Consider the following 22588-nt stretch of genomic DNA (forward strand, 5'->3'; position numbering starts at 1 on the left):
CAGGATTGTACGCGAGGACTGCCGTGACGGTTTTGCAGTTTGTCTCTGGTGTGTGTGTGTGTGTGTGTGTGTGTGTGGGCCTTCAGCAAGCAGCTTCTTGCTGAGTAACCTTGACTTGACCTTGCTCCTCAGCCAGTGCTTCGTGGACAGCACTAGTCTCACTGCAGCTTTCTGAAGAGGAGAAGAAGACAAACTCGTGCTATTCAAGCACTCCATTAGCTTTAACACAACAGTCTTTTTTTTTTTTTTTCCCTCACTGACAGAGCATGGATCCCTCCAAGAGCCAGCTTCCATCCGTGACGCTGATTGTGGGCTGTGGGGTCTCCTCGCTCACGCTCCTGCTCCTCATCATCATCTACGTCTCTGTGTGGAGGTATGCATCAGCTTAAAAAAAGAGATGAAACCGGCTTATTTGAAGCAAAACGCAAATGAGAGTTAAGGAGGTGTACGCGTATATCCATAGAAGATACGCATGCGTATGTATATACCACCATGGATTTGATTAAAGGAAAAAAGAAAGCAGATCATCAGAGAACATATACAGTATCATCATTATGCTTAACAAAATTTCCAAGCAGTAGGTCTTTTTTTTTTTTTTGCTTGAATTGTGTTTAAATGTTTGAAGGTTTAAGGGGACGTTTTTTTCAGGATGTAAAGTTGATAACGTGACGTTTGTTATAGCGACGCTCTTCGGTATATTTTCATAATTGTAAAATGGTGCATAGAGATCTAGTGCAGGGATACTCAACAGGCAATCTGCAGGCCAGGCGTGATGCCAATTAATGTAATCAATAGGAAAATTAAATCAGACACTGAAAAGATAACGAAGATTTTTTTCCTATATGTACCATTTGTCAGAAAACTGTATAATGCTACACTTTTACTATATCCTTTCTATGATCTATGGTGTGTGTACATATGCACAGATAATCATGCATAACATTATGACCGGTGAAGGGAATAATACTGATTATGTCTTCCTAATGGTACCTGTTAGTGGGTGGGATATATTAGGCAGCAAGTAAACATTTTAACATTTTTCTCAAATTTGATTTGCAGGAAAAATAGGCGAGGGCCAAATTGTGATGGCTAGACAACTAGGTCAGAGCTACTCCAAAACTGCAGCTCTTGTGGGTAGCGTCCGAGCTGCAGTGGTCAGTACCTATCAAAAGGATCTATCTCAATCTCTTGTCTTGAGATGGTTCAAAAACGTGATCACACCCTCCAAATTTTGACGTTTGCCAGTACGCTGCCGTATTAATTTTAAAATCGTAGTTTTTGTCTATAAAGCTTGCTGCATCCAAGCCTCGCTGACCTAATTATTCCTCATAATTCATATAGAACACTTAGATCAAGAGATCAACATCTCTTTTTCTCTGTCCCACGATTTCACCTACAAACGGAGGGGTGATCGAGGTTTCGCAGTTACTGTGGATCAACCCACCACTACACATTAGAACTGGTTCTACATAAGCTGAATTTAAATCCATGCTGAAAACTCATTTTGTTTTCTCTGTGCTTTCACTGTTGTACTATTCTATCTATGTTATTTGTTTTATTTTCTTTCTTTTTTACTATTATGTTCAGCACTTTGGCCAACCAGGGTTGATTTAAAAATGTGCTTTATAAATACAAATTTGATTCGATTTAATATGAAAAGTTTCCAATGAAGCCAAGGCTCAATGTTGCATGTCGGGTGCGACGGCTGGCCCAACAGATAAGCTCCAGTAACTCAAATTGCTGAAGAAGTTAATGCTGTTAATGCTTGACAGGTCAGAACTGTATTCTCATCAAAAGGGGGACCAACACAATATTAGGCAGGTGGTCATAATGTTATGCCAGATCGGTAAGCAAACGTAAGCAGAAGTGCACTGCAATTACGCCCTCTTCTTCTTCTTCAGAATTTTCTGTAATGGATAGCTCGCTTGCTGGTGGAGTTAAACAGCCCTAACTTATTCATCAAAGTCAGATATTCCTAATTAACAGCTCCAGTCAGGCAAACAACAATCAAACAGCTCATAGAAAACATGCTGAGAGCACGCGGACCAATTTCAGATTTCCGCTGAGTACAGTGTGCGCCTGCTGGTTGAATCGTAGGCATTCACACAGTTTGACAAATGCACAATCGTTGTGCAGCCATTTTTTATTTTATTTTACCATGCCATTAAAAAATTCTTTCCCCATATATTTCAAAGGAGTTTTTTATAGTAATATTCTGTTATAATAGGTAGAGCATCAATCTAGTATATCTAAGGACAAATTCTCTGTATTAAAATCTCAGCTCATATACACAGCTTCGAACATGGCTGTTTATGAATTTCATCATGGTATGTGGTGTCTGGATGAGTCATTGTGTGGAGGCTGCAGAATTTTCTAAGCAGACTTTCTCTTTTCTCCTGAAGGTACATCCGCTCCGAGCGCTCCGTCATTCTCATCAACTTCTGCCTGTCCATCATCTCGTCTAATGCACTAATCCTTATTGGTCAGACTCAGACACGAAACAAGGTACCTGCTTATAAGAGGAAAGTACAAAATGAATATACAATTTGCTCTAAACTTTATAAAAGCTTGTTGTCTCTTTCTGTTCTTCTACTCGTCAGGTTGTTTGTACTCTTGTGGCAGCTTTCCTGCACTTTTTCTTTCTCTCCTCGTTCTGCTGGGTTCTTACGGAGGCCTGGCAGTCTTATATGGCTGTGACTGGCCGTTTGAGAAACCGCATCATACGCAAACGCTTCCTTTGCCTGGGATGGGGTGAGCTCTGTCTGTCTGCTCTATATTTAGCGGTCTTAAATCAGTGTTTGCTACTCTCTTTGATTCAGTTTCTCACACGCCATATGTAGCCTCGACCGCCAGACCAATAGACCTTGTTCTATTCACTGACTGTTAAAACACACAGGAGTCACTAGAGAGACACTAGAATGGTGGCAGAAACCTCAAGTGTGGACCAGCGAACCAACAAACTCCAGTAATTAAAATAAAAGTCATAGGATTGCATTCTGCTGGGACCTTCTTATATTTTCATCCAATCACCAGCTTGCTATCTTTTATCACACAACAGCTACCACACACTTTTTTAATTTTAAATTTTTTTTTCTCTCGAGAAAAATACATGAAGTGTATCAGCATATATGAAGATACAGGTTCCTACGGTTGGCCACCATTGCTGCTATTGACAGTGAAGAGACTTTACTATCCCTCCCTCCCTCCCTCCCTCCCTTCCAGTTGTTCTGTTGGCTCTCAGCTGGATGAGGATTAGAATCGAGCTCTCGATTTCCTAAGAGTAGTGCATTATTATGGCAAATTCCACCTTCTTGGCTTGTAGTTGTTATATATAAACAGTCCAAATATGATTAGAATGGTTGATAAATTAAAATATTTAGGAATGAATTAAAGGGTGGAAAAGCAAAAAAGGTTTTTTAGTACCGTTGAAAGTAAAGTGTTTTTTCATGCTTGCTATGTAGCTGCGATCTTTACTAGCCATACCCGTTTTGATTAAATGTATGCATATTATCTGATCCCGAGATCCTGATCCTGTCTAATCATTCATCTCCCTTTCTGTTCTACAGGCTTACCTGCTCTTGTTGTGGCCATCTCTGTTGGCTTTACCAAGGCCAAAGGATACGGTACCGTTAACTAGTAAGTCTCCGTTTCTTACAGCTTTAGCAGTCTGCTGGAATCGATTACTAGATCTTCCGCAAACATGCAGACGTCATCGTCTTCTATATTCAGGGTTTCCGCGGGGTTTTAAAAAGGCCTTGAAAAGTGGCTGTTCTATGTCTTCAACTATTATAATTATGTCTTATATATTTTCTGATGTCCATGTAAAGCTACATTTATGCTCATTGAAATGCTCTATTTAGCACTTTGAAATGCTTTTTTATTTAATATTGTTATTAGAGCAAATCTCTTTTGATTGTACGACAGAAATAAAACGGATTTTATTTTTCAGCTATGGGGAAGTGCCAGTTTAGTGATACTTGATGCTTGAAAAATAAAATAAATTGATGGCTTTGTTAAGTCTAGTTGCTAACAATGTATTTGTGTGTTTTTGATACAGGTCTTGCCTTTCATTCGTAATAATCCTTAAAAGGTTTTAAAAAGTCGTGCATTTGACTTTTTTCTGTAGAAACCCTGAGATTGGATTCACACAGTCTGAAATTACTGTTCTCAGTCTGACCAGCTTATATCCTTTACCTGTCTATTTTTCCTAACCCTTCCTTCTCTCTCTCTCTTTCTTTCTATCTCTCTCCAACTTCCTTTCTTCTTATTCTGCTAGCTGCTGGTTGTCTCTGGAAGGAGGGCTCTTGTACGCATTTGTTGGACCGGCTGCAGCTGTAGTCTTGGTACTTTCTTGGTCTTTGCTTTTCTGTTTTGAGAGAAAGATTTCTTGCCAGCACTTCTCCTAGCCAGCTTCTTCAAAAAAATTACAATCTTTTAGGGCAGGCACTAAGAGGTTTGTTCGGAATAGATAGACAATACTTTTCGGCTTATCACAAGTTGGCCATTGAATTAGCTAAAACACCAGTCCCAGAAAGCCTGCAGCGCAATATCTGGTGGAGAACATTTATGGATTTTGGTGTCTGTTTAAACAGAATAGCATAGACTAATCTCTATAATTGAATCTAGAGAGTTAATCTCTGCTTTGTGTAATCGTGTTTTGGGATTTTTATTTTTATTTTTTAATCAGTGAGAGTGTTGTGTTTTGTTTTGTGCATGTCCTTTCAACTCTGTGTTCTCTCTTCTCCAGGTTAACATGGTTATCGGGATTCTGGTTTTTAACAAACTGGTGTCCAAAGACGGCATTACTGATATGAAACTGAAGGAGAGGGCAGGGTATGCCTCATATCATATATCCATCCAAGCCACAGAGCATACAGACTCAGCAGCCAAGCTTCTGTCTCTCTCTCTCTCTCTCTCTCTCCCTGCAGAGTGCACAAAGAAAAAGTAGATTAGTCACTGATCAAGTCTGAAAGAGAGGCCACGATTTAAACAGAATAAAAAAGGTCAAGAATAGGCATCATTTGTTCTAACAGTGCAATAAGAATAATCTAATGGTCTCTTAAGGATGGAAGTAGACAAAAGACACAGGGAAGGAAGTGAGGCATAGAGACCAGAGGGAGAGATCAGACAGGACTGGCTGTTGATCCTTTCAAAAGCACATGTATACAGCCCTGCATTCCTTTTTCCCTTTAATATGTTTCCTCAGCTTAGTTTTTATTTCTGGTAGTGCAATTTTTAGTAGATGTTCCTAAATTTGTATATGTCCATGTCTGTTTAGTTTTTCTTTCTTTGTTTTTTTTATTTATTTTTTTATATTTTATGAGAATGGTTGTTTAATGGAAAGCAGTCAAGCCCAGCAGAGGCAAACATCAAACAATAATCCTCTAACATTCCATATATCTAATCAATATAGTTCAGCCTGAGCAGTTTTCCTATTACCTTTCATCGATTTCCACACGTTTTAAATCATAGAACTTAAAGGGGCTACTGATCATAATCCGTAGTGAGAATTGTTATAGCTTTAAATATAGTGCTGTATGGATTAGTAATATTGTCCAACTTTATGCTTGTACACTCGGGACAGTTATTCTACTGTGGTCATGGATCATTAATACCACAGATGAGTAATCAGGTTCTTCCACAGTCATTTATGTGGGACAATTTATTTCTGACACTAGACTGCTCTTTCTGATATTTCTGTCCTGTGCTGGGCACCTGCTTATGTTTGCCTGCTCGCTGCTGCGTGGCTGTTTCTGCCATTGTTTCTGCATCGAGCAGCTTCACGTTTCTCCTTTATTTTTTATTTATTTATTTACTTCTCACTCTTTTTCAGAACACAAGAGTGTCTTCTGTCTGTGCAAACGATTTTTATGACCTCTTTCATTTTTGGTTTGTTTGTTTGTTTGTTTTTTGTTTTGTTTTATTGTGTCAGGGTTACCACAGCATCCCTCTTTGCTCCCACTCAGGGCTGATCTTTCTGCCCACCTGGGCACTGATTGGCACAGACAAAGGCCCCTCAGATCACCTTGATAGCTGGCTAATGTCAATATTACTAGCTCTTGGTAGAGTGCCGAGATTAATTCTCAGACTTTTTCCACAGCCCATTTGACAGAATAAGTGGCTCTCAAGGCTTTGACTTGATTATTTAAAATTTAGCTATGTCAAATTAAGGAATGCAAATGAATCCAGAAATGAGACCAGGAGGTAAATTTGAATTAATCTCCTTCTGCCTCTTTTCTCTCTCTCTCTCTCTCTCTCTCTCTCTCTCTCTCTCTCTCTCTCTCTCTCTCACACTCTCTCTCTTTCTTTCTCTCACACTCTCTCTCCTGCTCCGTGTATGTGTGTGCGTGTGTGTTGTTAAGCTTCAGAAGGACATCTATTCCTTTAAAGGCTCCCTCTCCCCTTCTGTCTTTCCCTCGGCCTCATGGAGGTTCAAATCCATAGCATGCTTAATTAAAATGTGTGCTGTGCCTAAGCACAGTCAAGAACCTGCACATGGCCAGTGTGTTAACACCTTCGAGATCTGGCAATGCAGGTTGGGATTTATATTCTAATGAAAAGCACAAATAAAAAATTAAAAAGGCCGGACTAATGGTACGCATTCTTATAGTACAGAACTTAGAAGGTGAATAATATTATGTCGTTTCAATTTGAACGCTAGCATGTACTCTATTTGTGTAGACTACACAAACACAAAACGCATTCAACATTTCACATATAGTAAGCAAATTATTGAATTGTTATGGAAAAGTGTAGGGGTCATCAGCTGGCATTTCAGCAGACTGAAGGGGTGGGGGGGGTAACATTGCTGTTAAAATGTATTTAAAAAACTGCTCTGCTACAGCTATTTTTTAATTAGCACAAGGCATCTTATCAGATTAATGACTAGCTACAGGGCTAGAGACATTAAAACAGAAATAAGAGAGATGGTTTTTTCTTTGCCACTTTTTTGCCGAGTAGTAAACTGATAACATGGCTTGCGTAAAGAAAAGTAGCCAGTGAAACCTTCTAAATGTTTTATTCCCGATGTAGTCTCCCTTTGCTGTTCTAATAATAAAGCCCACTCTTCTGGAAAGGATTTCCTCTAGATTTTGTAAGGCTGTAAAGATTTGCCCATTCAGCCACGAGCGCATTATTGAGGTTAGGCACTGATGTCGGGAGCAGAAGTCTGGCACAGTAAGCATTCCTATTCAGCCCGAAAGGGTTCAGTGGGGTTAAACACGGGGCTTTGTGCAGGCCACTTAAGTTTTTCCCACTGAGCATTGACAAACCATGTCTTAATAGATGGTGGTTTGTGCAAAGTGGTATGGTCCTGTCCCTTAGTTCCAGTAAAGAGGAATCGTAATGCTTCATCATACCACACTATAATATACTTTGTTTGGAAGTGCACATGTGAGACTGATGGTCAGTTGTTCACAAATCTTATTTGATATGCTTGAAGGTGAATGGATAAAGAAGTATGCGTTTCTTTACCTTGGATTAGATGCAAAGTGTTTTACATCTGTTCAGAATCTGGGGTTCTGAATCGAGAAATGCCACTTGAAATCAAACATAACCACTTCAAATTGACTTCTTTGTAACCAGAGATTATTGTAAGTAAATAGTCTAAGCATTAAAAGATAGCTTTCAGTCATGTGAGTTTCTTTGATCTTTATTTTGATACGTAATTACTTTTAATATGTAATTTATTAGAACCACACTTTTTCTGTAGGAACTTTAATTTAGTATTGAGAAAAGCTATTTATATGCTTCGCAATATATCAAGTGCTTGCTGTTACAGTAGTAGAATGATTCATATAATTAACATTTTTTTAATTCTCTTGCTTCATTAGGATTGATGAAGATCCTAAGAAAAAAAATGACACAAGTCAGAAGTTTCAGTAACATGAAAATCAGGTATACGTTTATTAGACCTGCTAGAGGCTAAGCATAGTGGTGGAATAACAGTTACCTCAATCCCAGCCTGGTTCACATGCCAGGCAGGGGAAGCTCCTGTTGGTTTCTTTGAAAAAAATCTCGCTTTAAGAGATGCAGGGCAGAAGGAGGATGTCTGTGCTGTCGAACTGAATAACCGGACAACGGGAGATGAAACCAGGAGGAGTGCGGTGTATTAAGAGTTGATCAGCAATGAGCTGCTGCAGTAAAGCTGTGCTTCTGAAATGCCTCTAGCCTTCACCATAAAGACTAGTAAAATGACCTTGTAATTCACAAAAACACTGATTGCTTTTTAATATCACCGCCTGCAGCCACCTTTTATTGGTTGGAATGGCCTTTAGCATGGAATTGGATTTTTGATATTATGTGGAGTTTAATCTACATGTCTGCCAGATGCAGGATCGATTTGTCGGCCATGAGACCAACCGTGTCGTGCTGATGGCTTTAATTGCTATTTCACAAGTGGCCATTTTGTGTCTGTGGACAACAGTAGAAATCACAACTAAGCAGCCTTTTACACATCAGAGATGCGAGCATAATGTTCTTTGTTTAGTTCAGTTGGCGAACATGGCAGGCTCTGGAGATGTTTGCAGTGAACTTATTGTGTTTTACACATGGTAACTATATTTCTGCAAGCATTCAGAGAGCAGCGATGAAATTGAAGAATACAGATGGTCTCGCGATGGTTCGTTTTTATGATCTTATGAGGACGATAGCGATACGACAAAATAGTAAATATATTTTTGGTTTTGCGTGGCAGGCAAACAAAGCAGCGTGCGCTCGCGAATCGGCACTCGTCACCGTACTCGTTTACAATTCGGTACTTTCAATTGCTCGGTTTTGCTAAATGATTAACTGTAAATTGACGAATTAATTATTAAAAATAACAGTATTCCTTCCCTATACTGATTATTCTTTAAGACTCCTGGGTAGGCCAGGCCATGTCTCGACTTACAATATTTTTATTATTATTATTATTATTATTATTATTATTATTATTATTATTATTATTTTAGCTATGATGGGGTTGTCGGAACGCATTTCCATCATAAGTTGGGGACTCCCTGTACCCATAAAGAGATGCCAGCTATATTCATTTAACAGGATTTTGTATGCACTTTGTATAATTGGTGCAATGCGTGTGTGTGTGTGTGTGAATCTGAGTGTGTTAGGTTAAGGTATAGGTGTAATTAATTATATCAGTGGAAGGTCTTTAAAAGGTTACAGTAAGTTAAATATGTTTTTGTGTGTGTGTGAAATTTTATACCCTGGTGGAGATGAAATATCCCAGCAAAGCTAGAAATACATGACAGTTTGACCTTGATTAGATATTTGTCAGGTCCACAAGGAGGAAAGAAAAAGAGAGACATTTGATTACTGAGGTAAAGGTTAGGGTTAGATTTAGTTGTTAGCATAAAAATGTTATTACCTGCATGTATAATGATGTGAATGGAAGAAAATGAAGTCGTGTGCGTGTGTGTGTGTGTGTGTGTGTGTGTGTGTGTGTGTGTGTGTGTGTGTGTGTGTGTGTGCGCGCACTTGTATAATATTAACATAGCTTTGAGTGTGTATGTGTGTAAGATATTGTTATCTGGTTGAGTGATAAAGACTCTATGATGAAGTTGTAAACATAAAGTAGCTGGAATCTGGAATGAAGCATAATGTTAAACTGTGTAGAAACTATCAGGATTTCAATATGTCAATCACATCTCATAACAGCTATATAGCAATAAATTTTGGCAGTCACACAGTAATGAAAAGTTCTTTAGCATGTGCCACATCTGGAATGTGGCCAATTAGTAAATTGCCATTTCCCCAGTCCCCAAAAGTCACCCCATAGCCCTGACAGAGAGCTGGAGAGGGGATCCTGTGGCCAAAGCTTCAGTTTGTGTATATTTGTTAGTGAATGTGTGTATTTTCAGTGTGTTGATTTGACTTTGCAGTCAGATGACAGTCCCACTGTACAATATGACGCTCAAATGTGCCAAGTGCGGAGTTATCTCGTCGGCCGACCTTTCCACCACAGCTACCAGTAACGCCATGTTAGTCCTGCTAATTATTTACCAATTCTCTACCGCTCGACCTTCAGTTCTCTTTTCCTTTCCTGCTTATTTCTTACCTCACTCTTCTTTGGTTCCGGTTTTCTCCTGATACATTCTCCACTCCCCTTTGGTTCGTCTGCTCGAGGGAGCTAGTGAGAAGCACCACCATGTTTCATGTTAGGGAATAGGATATGCTACGAGAGATTATGAAAAACGTTAAGAATTTGTTCATTTTGTGTGCATGAGTATGTGTAGCACTGTATGTTAACATGATAGATAAAAGTGTGAGATTACTGTGAGAGTCCTTATTTTACAGTGACAGGATATTTAATACAAACGTCATTTAGGTTTCCAGTTTCTCTGGAAATTTTGTGTACAACACTGTTTTTTTAATAACTATAATAATACTGATTATAGAAGAACTCGGCAGTTACCCTTCATATATATTACTACAGAAAACATGTTTCCTAATAAGAAAGGTGTTGTAAAGTTTGTTTAGATAGTGTATTAGTCTCTTACTTGCAGTGTGCATGTGTGTGTGTGGGTGTCTGTGTGTGTGTATGCAGAAGGGAAGCAGGTGATGAAAAGTGTAAACTTATAGTAAATACATGGGGTTATCATATATCATATTCTGTGGCTTCATCTGACCTAAAACAGTTTTTTTATTAGTTTTATATTTATTAATGCACAGGCCTCCATTAAGGGTCATAGAATAAAAATTGCAAGAATAGTTGTTGCTGATTGGTCAGTTCAGTTTAACTACGGCTGAATTTAAGGAAATGACTGATGAGGTTACAATCCCAAATCCACAAGAACAATAATATAAAATATTCTTGAAAAAAAAATTTAAGACAATTTTATTATCATGCTATGGATGAGGACAGGGAGCTTTCCATGTCCATCACTGAGTCAAATCTTTTTCATTTTCTCATTCACCTTTCATTTATCTTTCTCTTGGGTTCTTCATAGTCCTTCATTAAGATTTTAACTGCTGTTCCTTCTTCCAGGTTCATTCATATCAAACATGCATTTATATTGTATATGTGAATTATACACATATAAGAATATAATTAAAGGATGTATGATGTGTGTGTGTGTGTGTGTGTGTGTGTATATATATATATATATATATATATATATATATATATATATATATATATATATATATATATATATATATATATGTATACATGTACATACATACACACACACACACAGTGATGGGTAGTATTAATGATACTGTAGATGTATTTCAAATACGTATTTAGACTTAGAGACTTTATTGTTATTGTAAAATTTGTTTGGTGACTCTCAGAGTCCAGCAGCAAAAAGAAATAGGAATAAAAAGGAAATATAAAAATAAACAAAAGATAATTGCACTAACATATTTCAAATATAAAATAGGATTTTGTCATTTTTATTTGACAGGGTTAATGAAATGTATCAAAATACTGTTTTGTGTTTTTAAAATTTTTTTAATTCTGTAAAATATTTTGTTAAAAGTCTACACGAAGACATCATAAAAATACAGCATCTGATTGGTGCCTACTCATACCCTACTGATTGGTTTGCCCAGACTTAAGATCAGGGCTTTTAAATAGGTGTCCAATGATCGATAAATAAATAATAAATTGCAGAATATTGTACCCTTATTGAAGTTGAAGCCGTTTAGTAGGTTAATGATTTTGCATACCATTGCATGAATGACTGCCTGGCACATAATATATTATATTTATAATTAACAATCAAATGATTAATTAGTTAGAAACTAGTTGCCATGAATACTGGTGCCATCAGTTGTCTTCTTATTGAATGACTTTTTGCTGATGTAAAGTAGCCCTTCGTTACCAAACACAAAGTAACTAAATTAGGATACAATTATGAGTCATTCACAAACTGTTCAACATTAAACTGTTGGTTACTTAAAAAACTACCTTAATGTGGGAGATCACAGAAAAATGCATGTAAATATTTTATCTGTTAACTGGTGCATATGTCAAATTTTTTGTGTGACTCGGCCCGAGAGAAGCTGTTGCTATCAAACATTGTTTACGAAATTAGTCAGTGTAATAGTCACTGAATACAGTAGATCAAATTGGCCAAATGATTGAAGGTTTGTAAATACTTCTTTTAGGCTCCGTTATAAAAAAAAAAAAAAAATACAGTGGTTTATTTTGATACAAGGTATTTGGTATTTTAAAATACATTTTGATGTATCATTGCCCAACCCTGTATGTATGTATATATATATATATATATATATATATATATATATATATATATATATATATATAAAATATTGAGTATTTCACACTGTTATACTGAATGCTCAATAGATCTTAAAATTGAAAACAGAATATAAATTATTTTACTTCTTTGTTATTTGATTATGTTGTACAGCAGTAAAGGTAGGAGTGCTTACCTGTAGACTTTGCTTTTCCCCTCTTTTCCTGCAGGGCATCATTGTGGAGCTCCTGTGTGGTTCTGCCACTGTTAGCGCTCACCTGGATGTCTGCAGTGTTGGCCATCACTGACCGCCGCTCGGCTCTCTTCCAAATCCTTTTCGCGATCTTCGATTCTCTTGAAGGCTTTGTCATCGTGATGGTGCACTGCATCCTGCGCAGAGAGGTGTGCGAATATAAGCAAAACTGAACCTTTAAATAAATAAATATAAAGAAGTTAAATCTTACAGTTTGTTATTTGCGCCGGGTTTTTGGCTTTCTTCACATGGTATTTAGGTCCAAGAAGCAGTAAAGTGTCGAGTCGTTGACCGCCAAGAAGACGGAAATGGCGACTCGGGTGGATCGTTCCAAAACGGTCATGCGCAGCTCATGGTAATTAACTCAGTAATTCTCCACAGCAAGGATGTAAGTGTACTAACTCTGTCCTTTCTGTCACTACTTTTCTACTAACAGTAACCTTTCTATTTGCATTTCCCACAGACTGACTTTGAGAAGGACGTCGACATTGCTTGCAGATCAGGTACGCCATCGCTCGAGATGTTTTAGAGCCTCTAAGTGAGAATTGATTTTTTTTTTCAAACTGCTTCACATACTGAGAGCCATTGCAACGGTGACAGCCTCTTGGGGGTGCGGCCGGCTGTTTTGACAAGAAGCACACCACATTACATACCCATAATGCAATTTCTGCCTTGAGGGCCGCAGTGTGATTGCCGCTGAGTTGTAATGTTCAGGTAAATAGGGCTGCCTGTCCCTTGTTGCGTCTCAGATCCTCTGCTCCTAATTAAGTCCCTCCCGACGTCTCACCATCAAACAGCACTCTCTTCTCTGATATCCATCAGAGCTGTGAATCTGATTATCTCTGTAGACACCATATCACACCGGCATCTAGCCGCATAGCATGGCTAAGACACACAGCAAGGCTGACAGTGCGTTTAAGGAGTGATTTTTATTTTCCACTTTGTGTGTATGTGTGTGTGTGTGTAGATCTGGCCAGTTACAGTATATCAAAGATGGCTGCATAAGGAATGTGTTTCTAGTGACAGCACTAGCATCTGTTTATATTGTCATTGTTGTCATTGGCAGCGTTGCATTCTCTTCCCAGCTTCCAGCACATAATGATTATTTTCCAGAACATCTCTTATTATTTGCTTAAATCGAGTAGAAGCAGTAAGCCAAGTGCTGTGTGCTATATGAAATAACAAGCTACTTTGGTCTCTTAACCGATCATAAACAGAGGCATTACGCACTAGTTGCATATTTATGTCTTTCGAATAAACAGATATGGATAAAACTGTACTCAGTCCAGAAGTCATAATCAAGAATTGGAGCCAACATAATGGAGCTGTTATAGTCCGGGCAAAAGTGTGATGCTTCAGTGAATAAATAAATGAATTAATTCAATTATAGATTATGAATGTCAATTTTATTTATGGTTAATAAAATTGAAACCGTTATACCATTAATATTAATCTATACTAGTGCTGATAATTACAGCACAATTAATGAATGCTACATACAGTACGTTGCTACGTCCTTAGAGATGTTCTAGTAGAGATTTTTTTTTTTTTAAATGTATCTTTGAAAGTACAAATATCATTTCTATAATGTCCCTGCTGCTGCAGTGTAATATGTCATTTAATGTCAACCTTTTATAGCAGGCTGTAGGATCAGTCAGGCTCACAGACTCGGTTCCATGAAGATAAACCATCAATCTTTTAATCTTGCACTAATGCCAGATTCTGATCCACCAAAAACCTGTGATATTGGGCTATTTGGTTATCATATCGTTATAATGCCACTTCTTTTGCACGTGGAGAGTATATACTGTAGCAGTAAATACACTATATAGACAAATGTATTGGGACACCAATATGTTTTTTTTCTCCAAACTGTTACCACAAAGCTGGAGGCACACAATTGTATAGGTCGTCTTTAAATGCAGTATAAAAATACTTTGCAGAAAGCTGACTTTTCTAACACCTTTGTGGCTGAATAACACACAAATGTCCACAAGCACACTTCAAAATCTAGTTGGACATCTTCCCAAAAGAGTGGAGGAAATTATAAGAGCAAATTGGGACTTAATGTGAATGCGATTCTCAAAAAAGCACATACCATACTTATGACTGGGTGTCCACATATAATGTATCTGTCTGTATGATTAGTAGCAACGAAGTTGTTTCTGTGGAATTTATATTGCCTATGCCAGTAGTAAATTGCAAATGTTATGTAAGTTTGCAACGGAATCTAATTAATCTTCAGATTGAAAAAACATTTCACATCTTCAAAGTTGCCATAGCAACAACAGGGATATTTATGGGTACATGTTAAAACAAAACAAAAAAACAAACAAAAAACAACCTTTTCTGCTACTGGCATGTTTTTATAAATAAAAACCCAGACAAAGATGCTGTCAGGTAAGTTTCCTAGCTACAACAGAGGAACCCAACATTTGTTTCTGTGGTAATTGCACCCCCTGGTGTTTGTTTTTTATTGTTATTTTCCTAAGCAGATCTTACAAATGTTGGCTTAGGATTGTGATGCTAAAAATAGTGCATCGTGATCTTAATAAGTTCCTCATGCTACAAGCAAATATCCAGAGGGTGGAGTCAGAATTGATCCAGGGTCTGCTATCTGAGACAAAAGCAAAAATCAAAGGGTGGCACTATGTTTTAGGCTGAAGTATGATAGGTGAGATGTAGAGTCTCTTGTGGGTTAGGGTTTATAGGATTGTTGGTTGAGTTTGATTGGGTCCGTCTCCACACTCTATCTCGAGCTGTGTATTGATGCCTGTTCTTTTTTTCTTCCAGGTCCCGGTAAACGCTCTTCCCTGCAAGGTGAGGAGAAGTTGGCCTCTCAGCAGCTAACAGTGCAGAAAGGCTCCAACTTTAACACGATGCCTGCCAGCATGGCCAAAGTCCATCTGCAGAATGTGGCAGAATATGGCAGCCACACGCTCACACTGCGCCGTGACAAAGGAGCTACAGCAGGCATCAGCACCGAGCTGCCTGGTGCCAAAGCCATCTACGTATGTGACGGAGAGCTTTTCAAACAACTAGAGGGGGACAATGCAGGGTCCGATGGAGGTGGAGTGACACAAGGCTACAATAACAATACCATAACTGCCACCACCCTCAGGACGACCAAGCCAACCAAAGAGGACTCCAAATACAACATCAGCATCGAGCATGTGCCACAGACCAGACTCATCCATCTCAGCAACACAGCTAGCACAGAGCCTGTGCCGGGGTATGGGCTAAAAAGTTTTCCTGCTGAACGAGTGAATGTACAATGCTCAGAGAAGGATCCCCCCTTGCAGAACATCTCCGGTGAGGCGCACAGGACTAACATCGCATTAGAGCCAGTGGACTCAGGGAATTCAGGCATGATGTCGAAGAGCGAGACCATCTCCACACTGTCCATGAGCTCCTTAGAGGTGAGCCAGTAAGACAACAGTTTATAAGGCTATATTTTAGGATTACACGGGAGTGTAAATTGCTCTTTCCACATTTTAATTCATAGATTATAGAGTCCATTTGCTTTTGTGCAACAATCAATCAACAATTGATTAATGAGGATGCTCTCTTACTGATTTTTGTTTATTTTGCTATCGCTGAAATCAAGTCTAATTTACTATATATACTATAAACAATCTTGCAGTCCGCCCATTAATCCATTCCCGAGGGAACTCAGTTTGCACACGTAAAAAGGATTGCATTCGGTCTGACAGAATTGATACGTTAATAATGCATTAAAGCACGATTAATGCAGCACGCATTTCTAATTGACCAATTTTAATTAAAAATATAAATAAATATAAAAGAGGTGAAATTAAAACCTGTAACACAACACGCATTTATTTACGACATCCTTTCTTTTCTAAAATAAAATAATAAACTCCAGCAAAAAATGTTTTTTACTTATGCACCAGGTCGCAAATCACCACCAAAATGCGCCACGATTCTTCTTCTTCTTTGTGGGTGGTTCGCATTTTTAAGTAGAGCATTGCCGCCATCTTTGGTGGTAAAGGATCAGAGACTTATTCCCCAGTCCAAAAACGCATGATGCCCACATCTGGCAATTAAAACCGTCCAAAAACTTTTGCTATGTTTCCAAACGCAATTTAAAAAACAATAATTCCTTTAAAAAACATTTACAATTCAAGTCTTCGTGCTCTATGTTGCATCTGGTTTCACTTATAATAAACATACAATCGCATAAAGCATCCATTTTTTTGTCCGTACCCATGTTGATTAGAGTATTAAAAACTTGAAAAGTATTAATTTAGGGTACATTTAATTTAATTAATCGTGAGTGACAGTCGTGCGATTAATCGCGATTACATATTTTACCTGACCCTCCGGCGCAAACCAACAATTATGACTAGAAGAGAATTTAGCTGAATACTGAGTGTAAAATCAACCCAGTGGAATGAGAAGGATTACATGTCATTTGTTTGTAGCAAATGTAACTTTTAAACAGTCCAGAGCCACAAAATAGAATTACAGTAGATAGAGTGGATCTGCTGAGGGAACTTTAGAGTTACATAAATGATTTTTTTAATGTTTTTTTAAAGCAACTAAATTTCATTTAAAGCCTGTAACTCACTGCACATAATCTTTACACTTGCCCTGAATGCCTGTGAAATCCAGGCAGTGTGCGGCTTTGTTTCTATTGTAACATGTAAATCTTATGAGACTCTACATATCAGCTCTGTATCAGAGTTCATTAAATACACAAGTGGCATAGATTCAAATGGAAAGTGTTGTTTTTAGTGTATTCGATTTTTACAAATGTCTACAAAAACACACAAGAACTTCACCAATTAGTTCAGAAATTTGATTAACATGTTTGATTCCAGAAAAGAAAAAAAATTGCAGCATGTGGAGTGTTGGGTCAGTTGACAAGCGTGTCTAATATAATTTTTATCATTTACTAGAAGGTTATTAGCATGGCCCTTAGTTTAACCGGGCAGAAAAGTGAGCTAGTGTTAATGAAACTCCATGTATCAGTGTACCTGCGGGCTGTATGAGGATGGAACTTAGCTACTGCGGCACCGTTCTCGTGAAGCTTAATTAAGAGAGGATGCGCAGCCTGAATTATTCATGACTCCGCTCATACTTTGTTTTCTAAATGGCTGTGCATTAACTATACATGCCAAAAGGCACTATCATAAACCTCTCGTAGCATTCAAAGGGAACATGCAGTTTGTTTAATTGTTGTGGCTTCCTTAATTTAGATTATGCCTGTTTTATTTTCTTATTCTTTTTTTTCTCTCTCTCCGTATTATCTTGTACATATTTTGTATAATAGTTGTTTCTATTTTTCTTAACGGGAACCTTTGGATATTTTATTTGAAGTTTTTTTATATATATGTATGTATGTAGGATATAAAGGATAATGCTGAAAGAACATTTCTGAGCAGAGAGTGCAACGGCTTGAGAAATGAGGCATAGAAATGAATTAAAAGCATTTTTAGACAGATTTATTATCAGAACAAAAGCAAATCAGAAAAATCTGTCGTTCTGGAGGTTTTTCCCCCCGAAATAAAAGTGGCACAGACACCCAAAATTAGCCTCTTCAGCATTAAGGATGTTCTCCAAAGGTCAGATCTTGTTCACGTTTTTTGAATGTTAGCCAGTGACTAGTGCGGACAGCCACAGAGTGACCACACAGCCCAGGGTGCTTTTTCTGACCTCAGGCCAAACATGTTCCCAGAATGCAGTGCAAGGTTGCAGCTTCAAGCAGAAGGTCAAGTTGTCCTCAGACACTTTGAGACAGGCTAACGAAAGGCCATGAGGTCACAAGCTGTTTACTGTATGCTCATGCCAAGTTCTCGGTGGAAGATACGGTACAGACTTTGCCCTTATATTATTGTGCTCTGTGCTCTTTTCTGTGCTCTTTTCTTATATTACAAAAAAAAGGCCATAAATGGTGACACTGAAGATCCTAACAGTTTTGTTTTTTATATTTACTCATTGCAGAGACGAAAATCACGCTATGCAGAGTTGGATTTTGAGGTATCTGCAGCATCCTTTCATAACCAATATTCATCTGTAGTTTTTGGTAAGGAACGTATTTTCATGTATGCACGTTGCACGTTGATATTTGTATTATGGTATGTACTCTTGCACAGAAGATCATGCACACGAGAAAACGCCACCAAGACATGTTCCAGGACCTGAACAGAAAACTGCAGCATGCTGAGAAAGACAGAGAATCTCCGCCAGTGGACAGCAAGCCTGGGAAGAGGTGGAGCGTGTCATCTGGAGGCAGCGATAAGACCAACCTTAGCGTAAGCTTGCTTGCCAGTCTCTCTTTTTTTTTATTTTGTATTCCGTTTTTTTCTCAGTGGCACTTGTCCTGTTAATTTCGCTGCCAGAGTGGAGATATATCAGGTGATTATCAGCATGATGTGTAGCTGGAGGGAAGTACTGGTTCAGTGCGTAGGTAACATTAGCCAGATAACTAGTTTGTTGTTTGTGAGTGATAAGGCACATTGTGACTGAGAAGCGTAAAGTCCTTCTTGTCAAGGAGAAACTGTAAGAATAAGCAATTTCTCCATGCTGAGCATTCCAAAAAAAAAATCCCAGGCTCTGTATTTGATTTCTATTGGGCCATGACTTTCGAAATTCAGTGGACTAACAAGGTTAAACTCAGCATGTAATCTGAGAAGGTGGATGTGAAATTGTCTGCTGCTTGAAGTGAATGCTACATTCTGTTCCATTCGTGTTAAGGGACAGTTTGAGAGGTGGCTAATATTTGTTAAAAATTTCAATTTAAGGCTGCTGTAAAATTACTTTATTCGATTTTTCCTTTTCTGTTCCTCCATTGGATTATTTGATTGCGCCCAAGGTTCCATTTAAAATGACTAATATAAATTGGAACACTTTTTAATGTGCAAAGACTGAATCAGTCACTCAATTAGTTATTCTCTGAATAACTTATCAAGTCCATCATTTATTCACTCGGGCACTAACTCACTTGGTCTTTTACTTACTATGGCTTTCAGATTTTTGCTTTCAGTCACAAAAATGACACTCATAACTCAGTTTATTAGGTCAATCACACACTCACTCATTCACTCTTAGTTACTCATTACTGTCAGTTGGTCACTCACTTGACTGTTTAATCATGCATTTAGTTCATCCCTCACTTATTTACTCATTCACTCTCTCACTCACTCAATTCACATGAATTCACGTAGACACACACTCATTGAGCCAGTCAGCCATTCAGTCAGGATTCACACAGTTAGCCACTCAGTTGGTCAAACACGCACACAGCATTTGTTTGTGTGAAAATGGGACGAGGCAGCAGGGGTGCTATGTAGTAGTGTTGTGTTGTATGAGTAACACTATTCCATATAAGTTCATGTGCTTTTGTACTGTGTAATGTCTAATGAGCATAAAACTGCATTATATTATATTTAATATATGCACCGAGCTGGCATAACATTATGACCACTGACAGGTGAACTGAATAACACTGATTATCTCTTCATCATGGCCCCTGTTAGTGAGTGGGTTACATTATGTAACAATTGAACATTTTCTCCTCAAAGTTGACGTGTTAGAGGCGGGAAAAATGGGCAACCATAAGGATTTGAGTTAGTTTGACAAGGACCAAATTGTGATGGCTAGACGACTGGGGGTCAGAGCATCTCCAAAACTGCAGCTCTTCTGGGATGTTCCCGGTCTGCAGTGGTCGGTATCTATCGAAATTGGTCCAAGAAAGCAACAGTGGTGAACCAGCAACAGGGTGATGGGCGGTCAAGGCACATTAATGCATGTGGGGAGCGAAAGCGGGCTCCGGTGGTCCGATCCAACAGACGAGCTCCTGTAGCTCAAACTGCTGAAGAAGTTAATGCTGGTTTGTTGCGAATGTGGCTGCGTATGTCTGATCAGTAGCTTCGGGGTAAGTTCGGGATGATTTGTTATTTGTCAGTTTCCATAAAACCCCTTGATCCTTATATGTCCCGATTTTGTTTGTCCCATTAACAGGACAAGCAGCAGACGCCCAGCAAGCGAGCATGGGAGGGCATCAGAAAGACTCACTCTCCCCCGTCGTGGGTGCGGAAGGAGCTGGAGCCATTACAGGCTTCTCCCCTGGAGCTGCAGGCTGTGGAGTGGGAGAAGACCAGCGCCACCATCCCATTAGTGGGTCAAGAGATCATGGACCTGCAGACGGAAGTCTGAGCAGCCTACAGCTCCACACAGAGGTGTAAAAACAACAAAAAAACTCCACTGGCAGGGAAAAAGAGAGAGACATGCAGGGAGAGTGAGATGTGAAAGAGCGATGAAACAGGGCAATTTTGCTAGTGTACAATTTGTTTTATATTGACGCTGGAATGGCAATCATACTACGTGGAATTAAAGTGGCCTGAACATGTTGTTGTATAAACAGCCTGGGATTGGTCAGTCTGTTGAGACTGGCTGAGTGTAGTCTTGACATTTTGGGGTTTCTATGGGAACAAAAAAGGGAAAATAGAGGACAGAAATTCAGGTGGTTGGATGGAGGATCCTGAATGTGTGGCCTTCCGTTTCTTACATTTTTTTTGGACACACACACAGACACACACACAACAGTTTTACACCATTCTGGAGAAAGGATCTTGAAAGGTATCTTGAAAAAACCTTAGCATTTCATATCCTTAATCTGTCATCATGAATGTAATGTTTTATTATTATTATTATTATTATTATTATTATTATTAATGTTCATGTGCCACATAAGATTCTGTGCTGCTTCGGCTGTGATTGGCGGCATGACAGTAAAGTTTCCATTAAACAAACGTAGAGCCCAAAGACATCAAAACATGACTGTTATTGTAAGAAAGAGCTGCCCATGTTCTCTCCACTATCCCAAAAAGCAAGAATTGACCACACAACCCTCCTCAAACTAAAGTGCCCGTGTCAGTGCCACTCCTGTCTCCAGCGAGCCACCCATCCATGGATGCTTTGGAACCATCTGTGCAAGTCTGCAGTTTTTAATCCGCAGCATCTCACCGATTCAAGTAAATCGAATTCAGTGTTTTTGATGGATACTTCAGTCCAGTTTTGAAGAGAAAGGACATGTGGTTGAATGAGAACATATTACCCATCTGTGCTGTGCCCATGGCATGTTAGCATGATGCTCTTCAATTTATGGTGATGCCTTGACACGCTCGTCAGAACTCTCAAACGTGTCAATCACTAAGCACGAGAAAGCAAAAGGAAAAGGTGTTTCACGTATAAAGAGTGTGAATTTGCAGAGTTTATGAAATGATGATGGTTGCACACAGAGAAAGCACAAGGCTCACTCTTCAGAGTCCTGTTGTATTGTACAGTATTGTAATTATTTCCAAAAGAGTTCTACACAACAAATTTTAGCCTATAAATATCTTTCTTACTGTGCTTGGGGAAAATATTGTTATTCTTATTATAAAAATCATTACGGAATCCCCAAATCTTGTCAGGTTACTGGACTATATGAGTGTTCTGTAACTTTATGTAACAGTGTGTGTTTTAATATCACTGACTGTCACTCAAGATCTGTTCTTGTCCAAAGTCCCTGTTCCCTGCCATCTCCTCCCCACTCTCTTTTTTTTTTTTTTTTTACGTTCTCTGGGTCTTTTTTGTTAATGTACAGTTTTCAGAGCACAAGATGAATGTGTCATATTTCTAATAAAATGTCTATATAATCGTTTGTAATGTGGGACACACTGCCTGTTCGTTTCTTATTCTCGATAAGTGCGTCTCGGTGCATTTGTGCTCCCAAACATGTAAATACGTAAATTAGCAGAGGCAGACAATCATCATGGAGAATATTGAGGTCTAGAGTTGCTTATTTTTGTGATTAGAGGAGGCAGAGAGGATGACTGGAGTGGCCTTGAAGTTATTTACACTCTGTGAGCAGGAATCCAATCTGAACAGCACAGCAGTGTACTGATTTCACCCATCATAAATAGAGGTTTTAAAAGGATGAGTTATTAGTTTTTTAGTTTGTGCACTCTTGCATAAACATTTAAGAAAAAATTCTGGTGACTGTGATTGGTGGCATGATGGTAAAGTATAAAATGTAGAGCCCAAAGACCTTAAAACATGATTGTTACTGTAAGAAAGAGCTGCCCATGTTCTCTCCACTATATTGAGAATTGACCACACAACC

General features: G+C 38.6%; 1 protein-coding gene across 1 annotated transcript in view; it reads left to right on the plus strand.

Annotated features, from left to right (window-relative positions):
• The window catches only part of adgrb1a (adhesion G protein-coupled receptor B1a), a 95522-nt gene extending 73396 nt beyond the window's left edge, over nucleotides 1-22126 (plus strand). The window contains 14 exon segments of the mRNA XM_046847037.1: nucleotides 264-373; nucleotides 2403-2505; nucleotides 2601-2751; nucleotides 3567-3636; nucleotides 4277-4343; nucleotides 4748-4833; nucleotides 9879-9977; nucleotides 12434-12605; nucleotides 12716-12811; nucleotides 12920-12959; nucleotides 15250-15875; nucleotides 18424-18459; nucleotides 18576-18734; nucleotides 20443-22126. Of these exon segments, the coding sequence (XP_046702993.1) occupies nucleotides 264-373; nucleotides 2403-2505; nucleotides 2601-2751; nucleotides 3567-3636; nucleotides 4277-4343; nucleotides 4748-4833; nucleotides 9879-9977; nucleotides 12434-12605; nucleotides 12716-12811; nucleotides 12920-12959; nucleotides 15250-15875; nucleotides 18424-18459; nucleotides 18576-18734; nucleotides 20443-20637 (2010 nt within the window). The 3' untranslated portion in view covers nucleotides 20638-22126.
• Nucleotides 22127-22588: the final 462 nt, after the last annotated feature.

This window comes from Silurus meridionalis, chromosome 4 (genome assembly GCF_014805685.1).
Source record: "Silurus meridionalis isolate SWU-2019-XX chromosome 4, ASM1480568v1, whole genome shotgun sequence".
In the NCBI taxonomy this organism is placed as follows: domain Eukaryota; kingdom Metazoa; phylum Chordata; class Actinopteri; order Siluriformes; family Siluridae; genus Silurus; species Silurus meridionalis.